This window comes from Muntiacus reevesi, chromosome 3 (assembly GCF_963930625.1).
Source record: "Muntiacus reevesi chromosome 3, mMunRee1.1, whole genome shotgun sequence".
Lineage (NCBI taxonomy): Eukaryota > Metazoa > Chordata > Mammalia > Artiodactyla > Cervidae > Muntiacus > Muntiacus reevesi.
Window position 1 is genome coordinate 99088610 of NC_089251.1, and position 24672 is coordinate 99113281.

Below are 24672 nucleotides of genomic sequence, written 5' to 3' on the forward strand. Positions count from 1 at the left end.
TCTGTGAAGTGCAGGGCAGGCAGGACACGGTGGCAGTCTTGGCTGTCGAAGGGAGGGGGAGATGGCCAGTGGTAGGGGAACTGATTTCAGGTGGGCTCACGAGTTACCAGGGAAAAGAGCAGAGGGACATGCCCTTCACCACCCCTTTGATAAGCTATCACTAGCTGGGGCCTGGGGCAAGTACCTGTAAGGGTGTAGGAAGGTCAATCGTGAGTAGGGTGTACGTGAGGCAGGTACAGGTCTGGCAGGGCAAGCACAGAGCGAAGGTGAATCACCATCCTGAGGGGTCTGACCATGCACCCTCACATCCGCTTCCAGCCATCCTACCACCATTGAGAAAAGCTTGGCTCCACAAAGCATCGAATATCATTTTCTGTTATATACCCATTTCTCCTTATTTCAACGGAAAATAAACATCAATAACAATCCCCAGAGTAAAATCAGACAGTCTGGATAGATCTAAATTTCAGCTCCCAGTAAAGCAATTTTTTTTTTCTCTTTGGAGAAATATCTTTTATTAAGACCACATAAAACTGCTCATGTAGGTACATGAAGTGCGAAATTTCTAAATGCACTCACTGCCTTGGAATGAGCAGTCTGTCACACGAAGACTTCCTTTAACCGTACTGTAACATATAAACTTAATATAAGTTTAAAAAATAAAAGAATTTCGTGTAAGGTTTTCCTGCTGGACATCCAGCCCTTTCGTTTTACCGAGGTTGTGCACAGAATAGCCATTTAATACTCTTTAAGATCATTTAGCCAGGCTGTTCTGGTAGTGCCAAGTAGGTTTTAGGAAACTTGTTTACCTTCTCACGCTGTCACCTTCGGGTCAAAGACAGAAGGACAGCTACTACGCGACCAGGGCCATCTGCCCCAAGTAACTCCACTCTGCTGCTCTTTTACGAAAGGGCTACCGCATTTCCACACTGAGGTGGGTCACCTGCCCATGCAGCTCTCTTGACAGCGTCCTAAGCTCTAAGGATGCCCCACTGGCCCGCTCTCGGTCGAGGTGTCGCAGAGAGAGGAGCGGCGCTCAGTGGTCTTGGCTCGTACAGCGCTTCCGGGAAAGCCAGCGGGGAGGCCGAGGAAGGCCCGGCAGGGTCTCCATCCACCGAAGGCGCCTACACTGTCCCGCCCCCAGTCCCTAATCTGGATATCCCCAGCGCCTCGTGGACGCAAAGCCAAGGTCCCACCCTCACCCTAGACTCAAATTAGAGGCGACGATCTCAAGCCTCTCAAAACAATCGACAGGGCACTGAGCCGGGTTCTAACAGGCACCTGGCCACGGACCCTAGCGGGGCTGGATCGGGCGGCCGGAAGATGGCGGCGGCGGCGGGGTCCGCCGGTCAAGCTACGAGCCGCCCTTGACTAGTTCTCGCCACCGCGCCACCTACCTTGCTAGCGAGGGGTCCAGGCTCGCCGCGCGAGGGGGCAGTGACGAGCACCTGGCGCCACCAATCAGAACCCGGAGTCCGGACCGCGCCCAATCAGGGCCGGGAGGCGGGGACTGGGGGTAGGGTGCAAGTTGGCCCCGCATGTGGTGGACACGGAACGCTTGGGATCTCTTCGCCAGCTTCGCCGCTTTCCGCGCGCTCTGTACCCCGGCCCCTGGCGCCGGCCTGGGGAGGCCGAGGAGGCAGGGGGCCGAAAGGGCCGTTCCGCTGTCGGCCCTCCGGCGTTGCGGCCGGAACCGCGGAGAGCCTGCTGCAGTGGTCGCGGGCCCACCGCCGCGGCCGGCGCCTGGACCGACTCTCTTTCTCAAAGGAGACTTCTCCTCAGCGGTTGCTGCAGAGGGAGATGAAGGACCTGTTAGACCGTGAGACGATTTCGGGGCCGGCCAACTAGGAGGACTCGGCGAGAGGGCGCCCGTACCCTCCCGGCCTTGCTCCTTTGGCGCCGTGAGCGAGGTGTCGCTCTCCTCCGGGCGCGCGGCGTGTGCACGGGGCCCCGGCGGGGCGAGCGGGCGTCATGTTCCCCCGTAGGCCGCCGACCGGCCTGGCCGCCTGGCTGGTGGGCGCGGCGGCGGCGGCCGGACGCGCGGGCGCGCGGGGCGGGGGCCTGCTCGCCCTGCTGGCCAATCAGTGTCGCTTCGTGACGGGCCTGCGCGTGCGGCGCGCGCAGCAGATCGCGCAGCTCTACGGCCGCCTGTACTCGGAGAGCTCGCGCCGCGTCCTCCTCGGTCGCCTCTGGCGCCGGCTGCGCGGACGCCCGGGCCATGCCTCTGCCTTGATGGCGGCGCTCGCCGGCGTGTTCGTGTGGGACGAGGAGAGGATCCGGGAGGAGGAGTTGCAGAGGTGGGCTCGGTGGCGAGGTCGTGCTTCCTCTCTGGGGGTTGGGGGTGGTGGGACTGGGAGGTGGAAACCTTGAAACCTGGGGCCGGCCTTGGCGATCACTGTCTCCCGTTGACCGGGTGGTACTGGAAGTGACGATGCAAGTAGTTCGATCTGGTTGTAGCAAACCAACGTTTCTACATTGCCTCTGCGGGTTAACTTGATGTTGAATTATAAATAACTGCAGGTGTAGGCTAGTGGAGAGGGGGACTTTGGGGGAGCGTGCGACTATAGAAATAACGTTTTGGGAACTTCCCTGGTGGTCCAGTGATTAAGAAGACTGTGTTTCTAATGCAGGAGGCGCAGGTTCCATCCCTGGTCAGGGAACTAAAATCGTATATGCCGCAGGGTGCGGCCAATTTTTTTTCTTTTTTTGATTAATTAAAAAAAATAACGTGGGAAGTTAGTATTGAAGACATGTAAGCTATTGCTCATGTAATCTTTCATTCTTTCAGGCAGATGCAAAGGCTGCCCAGGTGGCACAGTGGTAAAGGAGACATGGGTTCGATCCCTAGTTGGGGAAGATCCCCTGGAGGAGGAAATGGCAACCCACTCCAGTATTCTTGCCTGGAAAATTACATGGACAGAAGGGCCTAGGGTCGTAGAGATTCGGACAACTGAGCAAGCACCAAGGTGCAAAAACCAAACAGGTTTTAAAATGGACCTGAGGATGTAGATACACAATTTACAAAGTTACTTTGTTCCAAATGGGATTTGTGAGAAATACCAGGAGAGCTCTTTTGTCATTGTGACTCATGGCAGGATTATGAGACTGGAAATTTTGCCCTCCGGGGACAAACCATTAGCCTACACATTTTAACTTGGAAGAATTAGGTCAGTTTTTCTTGTTGCTGCTGCTGCTAAGTCGCTTCAGTTGTGTCCAACTCTGTGCGGACCACATAGACGGCAGCCCACCAGGCTCCCCCTGTTCCTGGGATTCTCCAGGCAAGAACACTGGAGTGGGTTGCCATTTCCTTCTCCAATGCATGAAAGTGAAAAGTGAAAGGGAAGTCGCTCAATTGTGTGCGACACACGGCGACCCCATGGACTGCAGCCTACCAGGCTCCTCCGTCCATGGGATTTTCACTTCCACTAGAACTCCGAGGGTTTCATTAGGCTCTGTAATCACGTTGTCATCATCAAAAACCTCTGTGAGAAGTATAGTACCATTAGTTGATTTTGTTGATTTGTGGCTCTAAACTGAGCCCTTAGAGTTTTCATGTAGTGTCATGAGGAAACCTTGCTTTGGGTCGTGCTTTACATTGTTGTTGTATTTTTTTTTTTTTAACGAAAAATGTGTGTCTCTGCACATATTCTGCCCCCTGAACTCTGAAACTGGTTTCAGGAACCTCGGATAGTCTCCCTACCTCGGATAAATTCCAATACAAGTCTATTCTAGCCATTTCTTCTGTTATTTCACACTTTTGGTTAGGTTAAAGTGGAAATATTTCAGTAAAGTTAACACTGTGATCTGTCTGGAAGTGTAGCACCCAGATGCCAGGCAACATTGTGAGTTGTCGGTAAATGCAAAGTGTATCTTTCGAGCTGGTGATAATTTTCCTAGCAGTAAAAAGGACTGTTTTACAAGTGCAGTTTAAACTCATAACCATGAACAACCTTACTCAAAAACGTAGCAAAGCATGAGAGGTGGTCAGCCTAGTTTCTGTTAGTGTTTTGGGGATCTTGTCCGTTTGTTCTGATGGTGTTCTCAGGTATGAGAAATATGGGAAGATAACTTTTTAGTTGCAAAATTACCAATCAACTTTGAATTTGCATTCTGTTTTTGATGATGATGGAATACCCATGTTCCACAGTCGTGAAGTTTGAGGGGAAAAGTCCTAGTTGGATTTAATTTGGGAAAGAGAAAGACCAGGAAAGGGCCTCTGGGTACCCTACTGGGAATAGGAGTTGAGTAGTGTTGGGGCCCGGGTGATAGAGTTCATACTATTTCTTTGTGTATTTTTATTGATGATATGTTCTAGAACTCCTGTTCAGTAGGTCTCCCATTTCCAGGAGCTGGAGGGGAAAACAGGAAAAGAAATAGATGCAGTAAACATTTGAGTTCATAGTCACTACCCACTGTGGGAGAAAGAAATCAGACAGTTGAAGCACTTGGTTCTAATCCAGCTCCTAAAGAGGTATTGTTCTGTATTAACCCGCTTGGGGTTAATACAGAAGCTTAGACAAAGGCCGTAAGAGCACTTAAGGTGCCCTTTTTGACCCTCCCCAGCCTTGTTCCAGTAAAGACCCTCATTTAACTCTCCATGTTCAGTTCATTCTTGAGTTCAGTCATATACTTAAAATTTGATTAAGTCCATTTTGAGGATTTTTAGAAATGTTATCTTGATGGGGGGGTTGGCAAATGATATGCTGTCAACTGTATCTTGGTTGTATGGTGATTTCAAATATCTTTGTTCTCCTAGCTTGTCATGTTTGTAAGACCAAGCTGGGTCTTAGTTTCCTGGCTGGGGATCCAAACCACGCCCTTGGCAATGAAAGCAAGGGATCCTGACTACTGGACTGCCAGGGAATTCCCGTATTTTATTGAATAAGATATTCTGGATACAGGTTAACCTTTTTAGGTTTGGTGGGTTTTTTATGTATATTTTAAACTTTTATATTGGTGTATAGCCAATTAACAATGTTGTGGTAGTTTTAGGTGAACAGCAAAGGAACTCAGACATCCATATACACGTATCCATTCAACCCCCAGACTCCCTTCCCATCCACGCTTAGGCTTGGTGCTTTAAGTATTTTGTTTGCTTTATAGGATGCACTGCTGAAGTTAATAGATCTTAGATTTTGTTGGCACTGGTTAGATGATTTTGGGTAGCTTCCAGAATGAGCATAGTCCACAGTGCCCCAGGACACGTGCATTTCTTGTATTGTTCGTGGAAGAAGAGCTGATTGTCCCATGGCCCCTAAATCACAGCCTTTGGCTCTTCTGTGCCATTTCTGTACCAGCTTGTCCTGGTGCACTCTCATTCTGACATTGCTGTTGTCACACAGTGATGGGCTGGAAGGCTCCCTTTTTAATGCGAACAACATAAATAGGAACTCATTAATAGAGAATCAGCATGAAAACTTGGAGAAGGCAATGGCACCCAACTCCGTTACTCTTGCCTGGAAAATCCCATGGAGGGAGGAGCCTGGTAGGCTGCAGGCCATGGGGTCGCGAAGAGTTGGACTCGACTGAACGACTTCACTCTCACTTTTCACTTTCCTGCGTCACTCTCACTTTTCACTTTCCTGCGTTGGAGAAGGAAATGGCAACCCACTCCAGTGTTCTTGTCTAGAGAATCCCAGGGATGGGGGTGCCTGGTGGGCTGCCGTCTATGGGGTCACACAGAGTCGGACACGACTGAAGTGACTTAGCAGCAGCAGCAGCATGAAAACTTGAGGAAAGAAGTAAATTGTTCTCGTTGATAGGCCAGGTGTAGAAATCAGGTCTTTTTTTTTTTTTTTGAAATTAGGTCTTTTAATGCTTAGTCTAGCTTTCTTACCTGATTGACTTCAATTAAATGACTAGACAAAATAACTTAACCACTGTTTTTGGTGCTGGCTGGCATTCTGTGAGTGCAGGGCAAATCTTAGGGAAAAATACTACTAGTAATTTTTTTTTTGGGGAACATTAAAAAAAAATTACAGGAACAAAAAGAAGGAAATTAAGAAATATGAAAGACTAGGGGGAAATGTTCCATTAATTTCCCTCCTTTTTAAAAAAAATTTACAATTCATTGCTGTTGAAATTTGAATAAATTTGTACCAATAAAGTTTCATGAAGAAAATTAACCATTTTCCTATTTCAGCCTTTAAACTTTTCACTGTGCTATTAATTAGATACATGATCACGAAAAAGTCCTTTTGGCTTAAAGGGACTCCCCCCCACCCCCCACTGTCACTTAAGGATGTTTTTATTCCCATACATTCTTAGATAATCAGAATTATGTAAAAGCAGAGGTTTTTTGTTGTTTTTTTGAGATTGTCTTCATTATTTGATGGTTAACCAGTTGGCTGAGAATTGCAAGGAGCTTTTGATGTCTCATTTCTGTGTATGTCCCATGACAGTTGTTCTTTAAGGTCTTTAACTTTGACAATAATTGGGAATTTGAGGAGGGGATCATTGAAGCAAAGCAGTGTTACTTTGGTAAATTACTCATTATAGGAATGGCTTCTTTTGAGTCATTTTGGAGCCTTATATTAAGCTCTACACTTAGGGTAGGACTCCCCTGGATGAACCTAATATGATTATATTCATTTTTTTTGTTTTCATGATTTTATGCCTTCAATTTCCATAGCTTTCCATACAGCCTGCCTTAAATGTTGAAATGACTTTAGTTTTGAAGAAAGGAAAGCATTGACTGTCTTTCTTTGATCCTCTTACTAATCTGGTTCTATTGCTATTTCTGGTTTAATCTCTTTTGTCCTGTTTCTTCCCTTGTTACTTAAGTCTCTTAGATAACAAGGTGTAGGTAACCATCCCCTCCAAATAAGATTTGACACAGCAGGCTAATAATGGGATACATAGTGAGAGGTTTTTTTTTTTATTCTTCACACAAATGATAGTGACAGTGCTGATGTCTGTCATGTCAGCATTTAGAAATTGAGACCCTTCTGAGATTCTTAAACCTGGGACAATAATTACTGATGTTTTCATGATGCAGTCTTCTAGCATTCATATTGTGCTGTACAAAGAGTATGTGTCATACCTTCACAAGACATTGCTATCCCCCCGAGGGACTCAGTCTCAAGATTTTTCAAGGTCACATAGTGACCTTTAATCTTAAGAAGCTGATTAAGCAGTGGGTCAGAAGCTCTGTACCACTTTGAGTCTTAGAAGGCCATTAAAAATATTGCCTATAGTCATATAGTTTAATTTTCTTAAAACCATATTACTATATAATTTTATGAGCCTCTGATGTATTTTACTCAAGACGTTCCTGCCCCTCTTCATAATGTGGTAAGGACATTCAAGAGTCCAGCTTAATTTTTTTGAAGGATGCTTTACTAGTCCTCAGCAGACCATGATTGGTCCTACGTGACACCTGCACTGTTGTTCTCACAGCCAAGGCTAGCAATGTCTTTACTTTTGCTTTCTCCTCTGCAAGACCTTGTTGCCTACTCTAAATTTCCTTCCCTATTTCTCTATGGTTTTTGCAATGATAGCAGACAATCCTGTTTTGCAATGTTTAATTCACATTGAAACTTTTAAAAAATGGTTAAACATTTTTCATCAGAACATCAATATAAATTGACTGGCTAGTGTTATCAGTTGCAAACAAACAAACTGATACAAGTTAGCTCTCTCCAAAAAGGGTTTAATCAGAAAGGTGTTAGGACACAGAGCATTGAGGAAGGCCAAGGAGAGCACAGCGTGCCTGGGAGGATAGCCAAGACCTGCTACAGGAACACTCTTTGGACAGTGTTGCTGGTTTTGTTTCCCACAGATCTGTTGCGTTTCTCCTTCCAGAAAAGTGAGGAAATCTGAAAGGTCCTGTGCCCTGTGTTATTTCCTCAAGACTTGAAGCCTCTACCAAAAGTCTCTGATTAACCTCATTTGATGAGGAGTTAGCGTGGTAACTGCGAGGGCATAAGAGGGGGACTGGGCTGTATCTCACCTAGTTGGGGGTTCTCCTTAACAGGAGAAGAGTTCAGGTGGTCAAAACACAAGTGTCCTGGTACATAAATACTTTCATTGAAGTTCAAAGTTCAGAGAATTGGAATAAACCTTCAAGGAATAATTTGCTCATGTTACAGGTGGAACTGGGGAGCCTTTGCAGGTAAAATGACTTGTAAATCACAGTTCGAGTTGGCAGAGCTGGGACTAGAACTCAGATCTCTGCGCTATCGTTTGGATGGCTCTAAACTTTTAATCGTGGGTTACTGGTATGGTTTTGAATTTTCGACTTCTAAAGCAGTGTATTAATGTAAGCTTTTAATAAGAATTTGAATTATTCAGGCCTACCTCCATATTTATTTTACTCACTTTATTCTGCAAACACTTATTGGGCATGTAATGTTTACCAGGTACTTGCTAGCAGCCATTTTAGTAAGGAGGATAGGCATAAAGATAGATTAATTATAATATAGTCCAGTATGTTTCTGTAGAGAAATAAAAGTAAATGTTTATGGTTAACCCTTTCTTGGAGTTAGCCTTGAACTTTATGGGTTTTTTTAAATTTATATTTTTATTTGTTGACTGCACTGAGTCTTGGTTACGGCACATGGGATCTTTAGTTGTGCCATCAGACCCAGGGAGTGAACCGTGTCCCTTGGCATTGAGAGCACCGCCAGGCAAGACCCTTCGTGTGGTTTTTGAAGGTTAAAGAGGAGTAAGAAAGGGCATTTCAGACAGAACACATCAGTAGGTGGTATCTTCAGTCTTGAATTGTAAAAGTGACATAGCCAGCAGTCTTGCTTTCCTAACTGTTGTTTAAAGATTAAAGGGAAAACCATGTTTTTTTAAAAAATGGTGCTGGGACAACTGGAGATGCATGTGCAAAATAGTGAATTTACACCCCATACCTCACACTGTACATAAAAATTAAAATGGGTCAAAGACCTAAATGTAAACTACAACTTGTAGAAGAAAATATAGGCATAAGTTCTTATGATACTGGATTAGGCAGTGGTTTCTTAGATACAACACCAAAAACATGAACAGTCAAAGAAAAAATAGATTAATTTGACTTCATCAAAATTGAAAACTTCTGTACAGCAAAAGTTACTATCAAGAAAGTGGAAAGATGGCCCACAGAGTCAGAGAAAATATTTGTAAATATTTAACAGGAGACTTTCGTTCAGAATATATGAAGAACTTTTAAAATTTGACAGTAAAGACAACCCAATTTAAAACAAAGATTTCAATAGCTCTTTTCTCCAAAGAAGATACACAAATAGCCTATAAGCACATAAAAATAAGCTCAACGTCATTAGTCATTATACCCACTAGGATTGCTGGAATAAAAAAGATGGACATTAACAAGTGTTGGCAATGATGTGAAGCAGATGGAACCTTCATACATTGCTCGTGTGAATTTAGAAATGGAAAAACTGCTTTGGAAAATAATTTGGCACTTGCTCAAAAAGTTAGAGTTTCCCGGACCCAGTAAATCTACTCCTAGGAATTTACCAAAGACAGATGAAAGCTTTTGTCTGTACACAAGTTGTATGCAGATAACTATAGCAATATTATGCATAATAGCCGAAAAGTAGAAAACACATGTCCATCACCTGATTAATGGGTAAACAAAATGTGATATATCCATACAATGGAATGTTATTCAGCCATAAAAGCAATAAACTAGAGCATGAATGAAACTTGTATATATTACTAAGTGAAAAGAGCCAGACCCAAGAGGCCATATTTTGTAAGATTTCATTTATATGAATTGTCCAGAGAGGCAAACTCATGGAGACAGAAGTAAGTTAGTAGTTGTCAGGGGCTATAGAAAGTAACTGCTATGGGTAAAGATTTCTTTGGGGGTTGATGACAGTGTTCTGGAATTGGTGGTGATGATTGTACAACCTTGGGACTATACTAAAAGCACTGATTTGTATATAGTAAAAGTATAATTTTTTATAGCAAGTGAATTATCTCTCTTTAAAGGAGGAAAAATACATAAGTACTCTTAAAATGTGATAGGAAGACAAGCAAATAAAAAATGGGCAAAGGATATCAAATGACATTTCATAGGCATAAAATGTGAGGGCTAATTATATGGCTAGTATTAAGCACTTTACATGTAAATTTAATTTTTATAATCAACCTTTGATGTAGGTACTATTATCATCTCCAATTTACAGGTTAAGAAATAGGGATTGTTAAGTAATTTAATATTCTCATTGATGAATGTTAGACTGGGATTCAGACTCAGGAACTCATATTTTTATTCCCTACACTTTATACTGTTTTAAACCCACACTGCTCTGTGTAAGACTTTGTGTGGCCAGTTCATTTTTTAGGGCTCGCTCCAACCACCCCACCACACCTGTTGGTTTTCTCCTCTCCAGATCCATTGATGAGATGAAACGGTTGGAGGAAATGTCAGGTATGTTTCGGAGCTCTGGAGTTGAGCGCCACCCCCCAGAACCAAAATCCCAGACAGAAGGGATTGAAGATTCAGGAGGCAAAGAGCAGCCATGGGAGATGGTGATGGATAAGAAACACTTCAAGCTGTGGCGGCGTCCCATTTCAGGCACCCACCTTTACCAGTACCGAGGTGAGCCCGGCCCGGCTGGGGGTGTGTGTCGTCCCGCCGGGTGCACGGCACTCTGTTCTCTTACTCTCCATTCCGGTTCTGTCCCGGGAGAGCTGCCCTGTGTGCTGTTGGCGTCTCCTCCCTGATGACGAGAGTCTCCTTGTCTGTGTTACGCTCTGCTATAGGTTGTCTCTGTCGTACATTGTTGCCCCAGTGTGACTTCTGGTTTCTGAATCTGCCTTTAAGATCTGTATGTCAGTACTCTGCGGTTGAAATGCAGTTAAGTGATAGGAATAGAGTGAGTGATGAGTGTGGCAAACTTTGCTTATTCTTTGTTCTAGTGTTTGGAACCTACACGGACGTGACACCGCGGCAGTTCTTCAATGTTCAGGTGAGTACATTTCTCCTCCCAGATCTGGAGCTGCTAAGACTAGACGTCCTCTTGCCATTGTCCACATGAGTGATTTCTCTGACTGATAAGAGGTTGGCTTCAGTCCACCCATTTCTCTACCCCACATTTAACGTCAGATAGCCTCTGGGTGAGCCTTTGACTTACAGTTTGCCTGCTGGGGATGAGGCCAGTTCTGCTCTTTATAAGGCTGTTGGGAAGATCAAATAGAGGAAGGATTTGAGTGCTTTAATATATTTTATAAGACTTTATAGTTTTTTTTCCCCCCTAAACAATTTGAGGTCAAGTTACATACCCTTTATTCCAAAAGCCTTCAGTGTGTATTTCCTAAAAAACTGGACATATCTCCTAACTAGCCATGGTACCATTATCAGAGTCAGTAAATTTAACTGATGCAACTCTGATAGAATCTTTGTATTCCAGTTTTACCTGTTGGGTTAGCGATGTCCTTCCCCTTCAGTACAGATGCAGTCAGGACTTAACAATCTGGAACTTGTCCACAGTAAAGGTGTTTGTTTAATAAAGATAAGAGTATGTGTTCAAAGACTCTGTTCCTCCTTGTGGGGAAATAGAGAAAAGGGGAGCTAGGATCACCTAAAGTTCTGCAAAATTTGTTTTTTCCTTGCTGGAGTTCTCATGTTTTACTGGACTTTGAGTAACTAGTGTGGTGATTATAACACCCACTGCTAACACACAAGTGCACGCTTTCCCCTAAGCACTGAATTCTGTCGATCTGTATTGAAATTTTGTTGATTTGAATGTGTATGATATGTGAGATTCCTTAGTTCTTAGTGATGTTAGAAATTTTTTTTTTTTTTTTTTAGAAATTTTTAAAATAATGCAACTTGTATTTGTGTGAGGTGTCTGCCGGTACTTTTGGACTTTTTGTCTGTTTAAAACTTTTTGGAATTATTTCACCCTTACAGATTTCTATCACTGTCTGCTACTGTATTTTCTCTAGACATGTCTATGACAATATTTTTTTTCTTACACTTGGGTTTTTTTTTTTTAAGGCTCACTTTAAAAGTAATGGGATTGGCCTACAGGAAGGGATTTTATTAAAAGACTCATCAGTAGTAAACACAGCTGTGTCTTGACACTTGGGCACTGCTTTTTAGGTCAGATCACAGTTTCAGAAGAAGGTTCTTGGGTAAGAGGCCCACTCATCTGGAGAAGTCTTCTGTAGCTTTGTTTTGGATCTCTTGGGTCTTCATGGTCTTTGCTCTTTCTGTAGCTGGATACAGAATATAGGAAAAAGTGGGACGCCCTGGTGATCAAGCTGGAAGTGATCGAGAGGGATGTGGTCAGTGGCTCTGAGGTTCTTCACTGGGTGACCCATTTTCCTGTGAGTATTGTCACCTCTGGTTTTGCTTTGATCACGTCCACATGAGACAGAGCCCTGATCCTCCCATCCCTCCTCTTCTTTAGTACCCGATGTACTCACGGGATTATGTGTACGTTCGGCGGTACAGCGTGGATGAGGAAAACAACGTGATGGTGTTGGTGTCACGGTATGTGTGCTGAGCAGTGGTTCCCACCAAGTCCCTTCAGCTTGGCCTTCATTCACATGTGTCTGCTGGGAATCTGCTTGTCTTGTGAGTGAAGCCAGGGTACCGTGCGTCCCAGCAAGAATGTGAGAGGGCTGGGACTGGTGACTGTCTCAGAGGGTTGAAGGGATGCAAACCTTTCATCAAACTAATTCTTCAGTTCCTTAATGCTGATAATTAAAACAGACACTGTCTTCTTAACACAAAGCCTACTGAGGCAGGAAACACCGAGGTAACTCACTCTGTTTGTAGAAGGTAGTGTATATTTATTTCATGACTTTTCTGATGGAGTCATTTAAAAGTTAAGAGGCTGCCTTTACTTCGTAACTTCAGCTCCTGTGGCCTGTGTGTAGACGGTTCTCAGTTTCTCTTGCTTCTCTCCCTGCCAGTGCTGTGGAGCACCCGAGTGTGCCAGAGTCTCCGGAATTTGTCAGGGTTCGATCATATGAGTCCCAAATGGTTATCCGTCCACACAAGTCATTTGATGAGGTGAGTTGTACATCATCCGAGATGTGATGGGTTAGCGGTTTATGAATTTTCTCAAGGAACGCCTTTTGTCTGAACTGGGGAGGACATGCTGGTTCTCTAGCTTGGCTTGCATCGGATCCACTGGAGCTGTGGCCTGAGGATTTGCATGTCTTAAGCTCCCAGGTGAGGCTGGTGCTACTGGCCTAGGAACCACACTTGAGGACCCCTCCTGTAGAGTGGTATACCTGGAAGACCCTTGAGACAAAGTAGTGATGACCCCTTGGCTCCTGTTACCTGAGGGGCAGTTATGAGAAGATGATGGCCCTGACTCATACAGGCTTGTTGGTGGCGTTCAACCAGAGCGAGCTACCGTTTCCATCAGAATTCCCACCGTGGGCAGAACACTTAACACATTTCTGGACTCCTGTTTCCTTATCAATGCTGTCTGCTTTCTTGAACATTTTATGACCTTTCTTTGCAAAGAATATTTTCTTAGCTTAGTGTGGTGTTTTATTTTTGATGTTTTAGCCAAATCTCTGTTGAGTGTACATACTGATTGTGGTTCCTGTTTTTAGTCCTATTAACTTTGAAATCACTTTGTTTTTCCCCATCGCTTTTGTTTTAGAGCTGTATGTTCTCTTAGCCGTGCTTTTGTTTTCAGCAGGTTGTTTTACTTACACCACCGTATAATGGGACTCTTAAGCGTGACAGAAACCTTGGTTTGCCTCTGTCAGTGTGGTGTTTTACGGGGAGGTGTATGTTGATGTTTGTACCATTTTAGAGCAATATTTTTTTTTTTTTTTTTTGCGCATGGGATCTTTACCACCAGGGATCGAGCCCCTGCATTGGAAGCTCAGACTTAGCCAGTGGACTGCTAGTAAAGCCCCATAGAGCAGTGTTTTTCAAACCATGCATTGCTACCCACTAGTGGAAGACAGGCTTAATTACTGCTTGAAAAGGAATAAATAGAAACAATGTAAGCATGTTTTATGAAACTTTTGTTTGAATACATATGTACAAGTATATGTGTGAGAGAGGCTGAGAAAGAAAGAACTTGGTTGGCAGTGTAGAAAGTATTGTTTCCAGTGTGTTGTAAGTATAGTTAAACATGTTTCAAAGTCCTTGCATTAGAAGCAAGAATGTTGCTATTGCCTGGGCAGGCTGGGGACTGTGGGAGTTAGAAGTATGCCTCATGCTTTTCTTTGATGTTGCTTCTGAAATTTGAACCTTGTCCGTGTATTTCCTGTTTGGGGGGAAAAAGTGACTGGAGTGCCAGTATTACCGCCTTTGGAAACCCTGACCATGAAATAGCTGAGGCAGAGTGCGGCCACCAGCGGAGTCTGTTGTCAGTAAATAGCTTCTTTCAGGTGAGGTGGGGGAACAGTATGCATTGTCTGTGTAAGTATTGTAGCATATTGTGGCAAGCTCTTAGGAGAAAGGTAAGACTTGAGTTGGTTCTTGTAAAAAAGCAGCCTCTAGGTAGAGGAAAACAGGAAGGACCCTGGAGGTAGAAGACATGATTCCATGATTCAGTCGCAGATGAAGGAAGGAGGGAACCTTGGATGTTGAGAGACTCAGTGCTTAGAGAGGAAGGCAGAGTTTAGGGAGGAGTGGTGATTACCTTGACCGTGTATAGAAGGTACTTGAAAACCAGGAGCTGAGTTTGGATTTGCCAGATGGAAGGAAGATCCTGAGCCAAGGTGTGGTGTTTTTCTTATGGCTGGGCTGCCAGGTTACAAGACCTCAGCTCCCTGAGCGGGATTGAACCCAGGCCACGACAGTGAAAGCCTGGAGTGCTCACACCCTGGCCATCATGGAACTCCCCAGTTTCACTTTTTATTAAGGAAAATTTGAGGTGTAGACAAAAGAGAGAGAAGTAGAGAGAATAGCATAATGCATGGACTCTGTATCCTCCCTCGACTCGCGGCAGTGACCACACACTTGGCCAGACTTGTTTTATCTGTACTCTTTCTGGTCACTTTCCCACAAGCCTGATTTTTTTTTGAAGCAGATTCTAGTGAAGAACTGAAGAATTCCTCTATACATATTTTAGTTTTTATCTCAAAAAGAAAGATTTTTTGAAAGCATAATATCGTATTCCCTAATATCTAATATCTGTAGTGTTCAAGCTTTCCTGATCATCCATGAATTTTTTTGTATTTATTTGAATCAGGATTTCAGATAAGATCCAGATATTGCAATGTGTTCACACCATAGTTTTGCATCTATATCTTGAGTTTTCCCTCCGTTTTCCCCCCTTGGAATTATATTTTTTGAAGCAGCAGTTTCTTTGTCCTGGATTTTGCTGGTTATGTTCCCATAGTGTCATCTGATGTTTTTCTGTCCCCTGTTTCCCTGTATGTGGGTACTTAGAGCTAGAGACTTGAACAGGTTCAGGTTATTTGCTTGGAGCAAGACTGCTTTATTAAAAGGTATATAATGTCTGGTTTTGCCTTTTTATACAGTTCATGGGGTTCTCACAGCAAGTATACTGGAGTGTTCTGCCATTTCCTCCTCCAATGGATCACATTTTGTCAGAAATCTCCACTGTGAACCAATGGTCTTGTGTGGCCCTGCATGGCATGGCTCATAGCTTCATTGAGTTAGCAAGCCCCTTCACCATGACAAGGCTCTGATCCCTTTCTTTGTGAATTCGGAGGTGATTGATGAATACTACTCAGCTCAACTATTAGAAGTTACAAAAATACTATTTGTATGAAGTCTTCATTCTTTCTTCGCTTATTTCTATTTATTAGATGACATACTCGAAAGTCGCTCAGTCATGTCCAGCTCTTTGCAACCCCGTGGACTATACAGTCCATGGAATTCTCCAGGCCAGAATACTGGAATGGATAGCCGCTCGGTTTTCCACGGGATCTTCCCAACCCAGAGATCACACGCAGGTTTTCTGCATTGCAGGCGGATTCTTGACCAGCTGAGCCACCAGGGAAGCCAGTACTTGAAAGTTTATACATTGACTGTTAGATTTCCTATAGTTCACAGAGGAAAGGGAAATAAGAAAGATGCTGATTTATTTCCTTCATTTACTAGTTTTTAAAATATTGAATTGGTTCTTTCAACAAGCAGTCCTCCAAAGGTTAAAGTTTTTATTTTTTAAAGAAATGATGGGACTTACCTGGTGGTCCAGTGGTTAAGACTCATACTTCCTATACGGGGGGCCTTGGTTCAATCCTGCATGCTGTGCAGTACGGCCACAAGAAAAAAGAGGTACTGTTAGAAACTCAAAGATTTAAGCTTATCTGGTTTGTTTTACAGTCACTTTTATCTAGGATCCTCTTATTGACCAGAGTCATTTTGACTTGACCTCAGAAACTCTCCTGTCTTCTGGTGCTATGTTTCAGGTTCACCTTCTGTAGTTTAGGTGTGAATCTGAAAATGAGCATTTCTTCTAAGAGCCTTACTACCACACTTTGGCATCTAGAAGTTCTCATATTTCTGGGCCTGTTCACTCTTAAGAGTAATTTAGCTTATATCCCTGTTCTTTCTACCCATTTAATTCCTTCTTCCTGATGGCAACTGTTTTCAGTTTTGACTTTTTTCAGTATAGGCAGTAGTGGATGAGAACCCAGGACTTTCGACTTCTCAGTCCAAGTGTTTTGTGGGAAGGATCATTTCAAGTTTTTTTAAATATATTAGCCCGTGTTGTCTCCTGGCCAGCCTTTGTGGTGTCACTCATTCCCACTGTGCAGGCTTCACCTCTCCTTCCTCTTTACTTCTGTGGCATTTGGTCTGTGTCTCTGTTACAGCACCTATTTGTCCTATTAATTGGAAACTCCTGAGGGCAAGGACTAGCATGTTCTTATCTCCCGTTTAGTGCCTTGCACAGTGCCCAGACACATAGCAGACATTCAGAGAGCTGTTGAGTAGATGAATAAAGGACTAAACGTTTCACCCGGGGAATAAAGAAGGTGAGCTTCATTGTAAAGGCCTGAGAGTCACAGTGCTGCTGTCTACAGTTCTAGCCCGTCTGCTTTTTAAAGTGCAGGCTCGGGGCCTCTATGGCAGTCCATTGGTTAAGATTTTGCCTTCCAGTGTAGGGGGTTTGAGTATCACCCCTGATTGGAGAGCTAAGATCCCGTAGCCAAAAACCCAGAACATAAAACAGAAACAATAACAAATTCAATAAGGAGTTTTTAATGTGGTTCTGTCTTACCCTGCGGGTGGAGCATATTTGCTTCAGACCTCTCCGGGGATCGGGACCCCTGTAAATCTCCTTAATCTTTGTCTTCATTGTACCAGTGAGAGGGCTGAGTCAGCGAGAGTGGGTGCCTGGCCCTGTGGTCAGGATTCTGGGTTCATCTTGGCTCTGGTTGAATATGTGGGTGAGCTTGAGCAAAGTCCCTTCACCTTTTGTGCTCAGTTTCCTCATCTATAAAATGGGGATTAGCAGCGTCTACATTATAGGATTGTTGTGAGGAGCTGAAGCAGTTCCTAACACATAGTTGTAAGCGCCATGTAAATGTTTGATGCTAGTGTTAATAGTGATAGTAGTAAGAGTTAACATCGTTTCAATAAAGATTAAGATATTTAAACATGGTGGGGTATGTGTTGAGGTCCACCCCCACATTCTAAGATTGACTAGAAAGATGCTTAGGACCCAGCTGACAGTGTACTCACAGCTAAGATTTATCACAGTGATGGGAGGATGCATAGCTGGATCAAAAGGGGGAGATGCAGGCGGGGTCTGGAGGAATCCCTGTGGGTTCTCTCGGAACACATCCTCTCCCACCACAGAAAAGCAGCAGCACGTGTGATGATTCTGCCTGGAGAAGCCCCGTGGAGACTCGGCGCCCAGAGTCTGTACTAGGGGCTGGTCACACAGGCACCCTCTGCCTAGCACGTCCTGCAGTCCCAGACCCCAGGGGGAGAGCAGGGCTCAGCAGGAAGCACGTTGTTTGCACAGAGGGGCACAGGCAGCCATGGAGTACTTACCTGTTGACCGGGGTCAGGCCGGCACCAACTTACCAGGCGCCACTGGGCCAGCCTCACGAGATGGTAACCTCTCAGGTCTTCGGTGTTAACTCTTTTCTGCTCAGGGTGAAAAAAATGCAGCTCTCTGCCCCAGAGTCCCATCTTGGTTATTCTGTGGCACTGGGGACGGAGGCTGTGAGGGGTGATTTGGGTACCTTCATCTTTGCTGTTTTTCTTTTCTAGAACGGCTTTGACTACTTGCTGACATACAGTGACAACCCCCAGACCGTGTTTCCTCGCTACTGCGTTAGTTGGATGGTTTCCAGTGGTGAGTGGGTGCTTGTGCATGGGCCCGGGTACTTGGGCTGAGCGTTTTGTTTTTCTCTAGCTTCTCAGTGGCTTCAAGGAAGTTAAGACTTGTTTCACGGGAGGCCTTCCGAGTTCTTTGTTGAATACTGTCTTGAAGGTAGTGAAGCCTCCAGCTGCAGTTTGGAGGGATGAGCATTCTGGAGTCCCAAAAAGAAGCCTGTGCCCAGAGGTGAATCGAAGAACGTTTGCTTAATACACACTGTGTACATTAATGCATTTACAAATTTTCTTCTTAGATCGTGTCGGAAGCCTTAAAACATGTGGTTATAGGACAGTCTACTGGAGAAAGGGGCCACCACCCTTCTTAACAAAGGCAACAGCACACCACTGCTGTGATTGACTGCATTTTTCCTGGCTGGTCTCTTCCCTTAGAAACAGCTTCATGAGATTTTCTCTCTTGTTCTCTGTAAGCGGTGTCTTACCCTTCAGGGGGGAATGGAGAGGAGATTAGGTGTTTCTATTTGACATTTTTCAGCAAAATTGGCTGTGCCACTGATAAGTGATATTTGAATCACATAAAAGAGCGCCTTTGGGGACTCAGGTGGCTTGATCAATGCCCCTTTTCAAAGGGTCCCGGAGGTCCCGGGTGGCTTTTACTGCCTGTAAGTTTGTTGTTTGTCAGCGAGGCTGTGGTCTCTGTAAGGAAGCATTGACTTCCTGCCTGGAGAGAAACAGGCCCTGCTAATTTTGAGCCTGGTGGCTCAGCAGTAGAGAATCCACCTGCCGATGCAGGTTTGATCCCTGGGTCTGGAAGATCCCCCTGGAGAAGGAAGTGGGGAAACAGTAACTCACTCCAGTGTTCTTGCCTGGAAATGCCATGGACAGATTTGCAGTCCATGGGGTCGCAAAGAGTCAGACACGACTGAGTGTCTAAAACAGTGAAAACATAGTGAGCCTACTGGTTTGTGTGCCTGCCCGCCCAGATTGCCCTCTCTCCCAACAGGCATGCCAGATTTCCTGGAGAAGCTGCACATGGCCACTCTGAAAGCCAAGAACATGGAGATCAAAGTGAAGGACTATATCTCATCTAAGCCTTTGGAAGTGGGGAGTGAGGCCAAAGCCGCCACCCCATCTTCTGAGCGCAAGAGCGAGGGCAGCTGTGGGCCTGCCCGCATCGAGTACGCTTGACAGGCCCTGGGGGAAGTGGGGCCAGGCGGGTTCCAGCCCTGTCTCGGCGTCATCACTCCCTCCACTGCGGAACAGGGTGGGTTCGCAGGGCTCTGCTGTAGCCACCACGCAGGCTGATTCAGTGCTGGTGTCAGCTCTCAGAGCCCTGCTGCTCTGTATCGGAACAGGAGGAGGTGGCATCTGAAGGGCCTTGTCATGTTCTCGGGCCAAGCGTTTTGAAACTGGTGTTCCTGGAGCTCCTCTGGAACCAGCCTCGCCTCAGGCCGGAGAGGACGACATCCTTTACTTTCTCTGCCCACATTCCGTTCTCAGCCTCGGTTCTGTGGCACTTTGGGTTGGTTTCCTTTGGTTCTGAAGGTCCAACTGGACCACTTGAACGGTTGAGTTTTCAGTGACAGGTCATGGCGGGAGGCACTGTGGGTCACAGTCCTGGTGTTGAGGGGTGTGAACTATTGCTCGGCAGCGCAAGTGCCTTGTCCTCACCTTCCGCTGTCTCTAGGGACATACCGTTTGTACCAGGAGATGTTAATCTCTGCCTCCCATTGCCGTTCCCCACGCAGAGCAGTTTCCCTTGAGTCAGCCAGTTCTTCGGTATTCATGTGCTGTGTTCATCTGGGTCACCGCCTCCCCGTGTAGCCCATTTACCAAGAACACTGGGAAACTAAACACTGTCAGACAGTAACTCTATCATCAGTGTTTTTGATAGGATCAGTGGAGATGCTCAAAACATCCAGTTAGCTTTGTGTTTTTTTTTTTTTTTTAACTTTTGTGTTAAAAAGCGGGGGTGGGATTAGGGAATGGAATAGGATTTTTTCCTCATAGTCTGGGCTGTATAGACAGCACTGTTTTGATTCGGGCATTATTTTTCACACTTTGGGTTTGACTTAATGCTGGCAACTTGGCCATCTTGGGAGGCTGAAGGCAGAGGGGTGGGGGTTGGGCACCTCCCTGGAAGCTCTCAGAGCTGCAGACAAGCTGTGTGAGCAGACAGATGCAGTCGGTCCCAAATGCTCATCAAGGGGGATGTGATTCATGTGACCCTGTGAAAAGCTTTTTGTCCTCTTCGAGCTAAAATTAAGGCAAACCATGCTGTTCGGATAAAATCACAATCAGATGGGATCGGCCTGGCCTGACTAACTGTCATGCTGCACTCTGACCAGGAGCATCGGAAGGGGCTTCAGATCCTCCTCCTTCCCCTTATTAGAATATGAATGACCAGATTTCCCCCACCCCCACTTGCTACCCTTTTGTGTTGCTGAAAGGGGAGCGAAAGCTGAGATTAAGCCCCTTAAACTTTTTGTGGCCTAAGTTTGTGCCAAGGAAATGCCTGCTCCACTCTTTGACTTCTTGCAATCTCCGCGTCGTTGTCAGACCAGATGGGTGCCTCAGACAGCCCCAGCTTCTCTTCATCGGCTGTGTCTCCCTCCTCATCCCCAGGGACGAGTCCCTGGGTTGCATTGGAACTTAGCGCCTGTGACTGTTGGGACAGGGGTGGTATGGGCCAGTGCCGAGTGCACTTGAGTAAAGGAGCTGTGTGTTGCTCACGTGCTTTTTGGCAATTTGAATCCTCACTTGGTCTTGGTCTGTACAGTTACTTACGTCATTGTAATGATTTCTCTCCTGACTGATGTTTTTACCAAATGCGTGAATAAATACATAAAGATTGGTATGAAGGAATGTGTCTTTGGACATACGTTGTCAAGGAAGTCTTGCATGCTGGGCTTATTATTTCTTCCTGGTCAAAAAGCGTATTCCTGCCGGCAGAGCTGGCACATGAAAGCAGCAAGGTTTGATCTTCCCTGGTAACTGCCACACCACCCACCACCTTGTCTTTGGACTATAAGGCCTTTCCAGGTGACCAGATTGGCAATTGAAAACAAACCACCCATTTCCACTTCCTTGTCTGGATCCACTGGTAACCCACACCCTTTGCTTTAAAAGGATGGACTTGGCGGGAACAGCGTTAGGAGTGGCAGGGCCTCCCTCCGGCCTGGGTTTGGAGCCCTGGAGTTGGAGAGGGGGAAGTGAGCCCCAAAACCCAGGGCATGGTGGGAAGTGAGGTCACACAGGCGGTCCTGGGATACAGGTTGGTGCCGGATGATGGATCCATTGAAGACATTGAGCACACGGTGAGTTTTGAGTGTATGCATGATGGTGCCTGTGGGAGACACGAGGTGAACACAAATGCACACACAAGACTCTGGCCGCTCCTCCACATTGCTGAAAAGTCCTCTCAGCTAGCAGACCTCCTGTTAGAGGTCGTAGGCTGCGGGTACACGTGGGTCTGTGTAACGCCTCACTGGAGAGCTGGGTGCTGGCCTTCGCCCTGCCGTGGAGGCCCCTGCTTGGCACCCTGGCCGCTGTCCAGGCTACACGTGAACAGTTGCACAGAGAAGCATTTGGGTTCTTAACTGACAGTGGCATTTGTGCTGCCAGACAGCTCCAGCTTTCAGGAAGTTCTTTACATTGACACCAAGTGGGCCTCATACTGTCTACTGAAGGGTCAAGCCCTGAGCTGGAAGCAACACTGGAAAACTCCTGTGGAAGAACCTTCATTTTCTTGAAGGTGGTGCTCATGTGACAGCATTTCCCAGGCTTTATATCAGCAGCAACTTTAAAAATCATCCAGCTCTTTCAGTGGTCAAGACTCTGCCTTCCAATGCAGGGTGTGTGGACTTGATGCCTGGTGGGGAGCTAAGATCCCCCATGCCTTGTAACCAAAAAACATGAAATGGAGGCAGAAGCACTTTTGTAACAATTCAATAGAGACCTTAAAAATGGTCCACATCAAAAAAATGTTTTAAAAAATTCGACTTTTTATTTTGAATATTCTATACATACAGAAAAGTTGAAAGAGTACTAATAATAAAACCTGGTATACCCTTCCCATACCTTTGCTGGTGGTTAACCTGTGCAGTGTGTGCTTTATCTTCCCTGTATACACTTTGCTATGACTGGACTGTGTCCTAAAGTGGGTATGCATGCTGGGACCCTAACCCCCAAGTGATGGAGATAAGTCTTTGGGAAGTGGTTAGTTTAGATGAGGTCATGAGGGTGGGTCCCCATGATGGGATTAGTGCCCTTCACACTAATTGCTACCAAAGTTGGTCTTTCTCTCCACCACATGAGGAACGTGAAAAGCCAGAGAGCTCTCGCCAGGCCCAGAACAGACCAGCATTTCAGCCTTGCATGTTGAGCCTCCAGAGTTGTGAGAAATCTGTTTAAGTTACTCTTGTCTGTGGCATTTCATTACACTGGCCCAATTAGACTAATATACTTTTCCATGACCATCTGAAAGCACGTTGCAAACATACCTCATTAAATGCTTGGGCATGGGTTTTATTTTTCTTTTGGCCTTGCTGTGCAGCCTGCTGGATTTTAGTTTCCTGAGCAGGGATTGAACCTGTGCCGCCTGCAGGGGAAGCATGGCGTCCTAACTATTCCACCTGGGAAGTGCCTGAGCATGCTTTTGTTTTGTTTTTTTTAAATAATAAAGATACTCTGTGTAAGCTACACTGCAAATAGCATACAGATAAACTGTTGTACATAACGTCTAATAGCTCATATTAAAATTTCCTTGGTTGTTCCCTAAATGAATCTAGCAACCCACCCCCCAAATTAATATTAAGTATATGTTGCATTTGTGTCCTTTGTCAAAAGCAGCTAAGTAGCTAAGTTAGCAGCCTGCCCTTTGTAATGTAGCTTCATGGGTGCCTAAGCTAATTTAGTGCCTGCCTGTCCTGTGCTCAGTCATGTCCAACTTTTTGTGACCCCATGGACTATAGACCCCCAGGCTCCTCTCCTTGAAAATTTTCCAGGCAAGAATACTGGAGAGGGTTGCCGTTTCCTTCTCCAGGGGACCTTCCCGACTCAGGGACTGAACCCATGTCTCATGTGTCTTCTGCACTGGCAGGCAGATTCTTTACCTCTGTGCCACCTGGGAAACCCTTAGTGAGATGTAGTTTTCAGACTGTTGGGGAACTCCCATACTTGGCCCCTACCCCAGGCTACTTACCCCAGAACTGCAGGTGGTGACAGTGGTCATGCAACCTAAAGGATACAACATAGGTGGCAGCTCCCTTGATCTGCATACTACTAACATAAGCTAAGATGTCATTCATTTGTCACCTGTCTTCGTCACACTGTTGACTTCTGTTGTGCTTGGGATAGCATGGTCACCGAGCATCTGCTGTGCCCGGCACTGTGCTTCATGCTTTCGAGCAAGGTCTCGTATAATCCAACCCACGACAGCTCTGCGAGAATGTAGCGATCCCTGTTGTATGAGCAGGAAATAGTGGCAAAGTCACACAGGAAGTGCAGAGCCAGGGTGTGGACCTAACTTTGACCTCTGCAGGGACACCTCTGGCAAATGGCTTCAAGCTGGGCTAGTTTCTCATAGACATCGTCATGTTCGATTCCTTCCCGGGGCTGTTGACTTACCTTGGAACCTGGACCGTGGGCTTTCTTTTCATCCCCCTGTGTTCAATTTTATGTGGTTTTAGTCTTGCCCTACTGCCTAGCTCCATTATCCAGTTACCAGTTGTTTGATGATGCTCTTTCTATGAGTATTAGAAGCAATAAATATAATTTCTCTCCTGAAAATTTCAGGATGTACACCACTAGCGTGACACATGGGTTAATATAAAGAGGTGGGACGGTTTTCTTGGGTACCTTGTGAGGTAGCATTTTCTAAAAATGTTTACTTACAAAGTAACTAGTCTCTGAACCCAGCATAGTAGCACAGGAATTTGGAAATTCTTTTCAAAATGAAAACATCCTTCAGAAAATCTGAGAACTCTGATTTCTAACAAATAACCTTGAGAAGTATCTTAAAAATTAAACTATAGGGAGTTCCTGGTGGTCCACTGGTTGAGAATCAACTGGCCCGTAGCGGGGACACAGGTTTGATCCCTAGTTGGGGAAGATCCCACGTGCTTCGGAGCAACTGAGTCTGTGGGCCACAACTACTGAAGCCCTCACACTTAGAGCCCGTGGTCCACGACAAGAGAAGCTACTGCATTGAGAAGCTTGTGTGCAGCAAAGAAGACCCAGTGTGGCCATAAATAAATTTTAAAACTTAAACTATAAGCTCTGGATGGAAGTGATTTTGATGTAAAATATGCTTATTTTTATAAAACTCAGTAGTACTTGATAGTGTCATTTCAAAGGAACTCTCAGGCTACACACACTCGCAGTTGCTTTAACGACCTCATTCTAGTTGATTCTGGTCCACAGATGAACTTAAACACTTTTTCAGACAGATAACTTACAAATAATACAACTTT

At 45.2% G+C, this 24672-nt stretch overlaps 1 protein-coding gene across 2 annotated transcripts; it reads left to right on the forward strand.

The window, feature by feature from the left end:
* Positions 1-1456: 1456 nt before the first annotated feature.
* On the forward strand, positions 1457-22278 carry STARD7 (StAR related lipid transfer domain containing 7). Of its 2 annotated transcripts, XR_010662381.1 has the most exons (9): positions 1457-2297; positions 10347-10555; positions 10876-10925; positions 12178-12288; positions 12372-12454; positions 12880-12979; positions 18134-18218; positions 18496-18665; positions 19203-19333. XR_010662381.1 is itself a non-coding variant. In XM_065929808.1 (8 exons), the coding sequence occupies exons 1-8, from the start codon at positions 1972-1974 to the stop codon at positions 19385-19387; spliced, it is 1149 nt and encodes a 382-aa protein (XP_065785880.1). In that variant the 5' UTR covers positions 1459-1971; the 3' UTR covers positions 19388-22278. The 2 variants fall into 2 exon arrangements, 1 of the variants encoding a protein (XP_065785880.1); XM_065929808.1 differs by lacking the exon at positions 18496-18665 and having other exon boundaries at positions 1459-2297; positions 19203-22278.
* The last annotated feature ends 2394 nt before the right edge of the window (positions 22279-24672 follow it).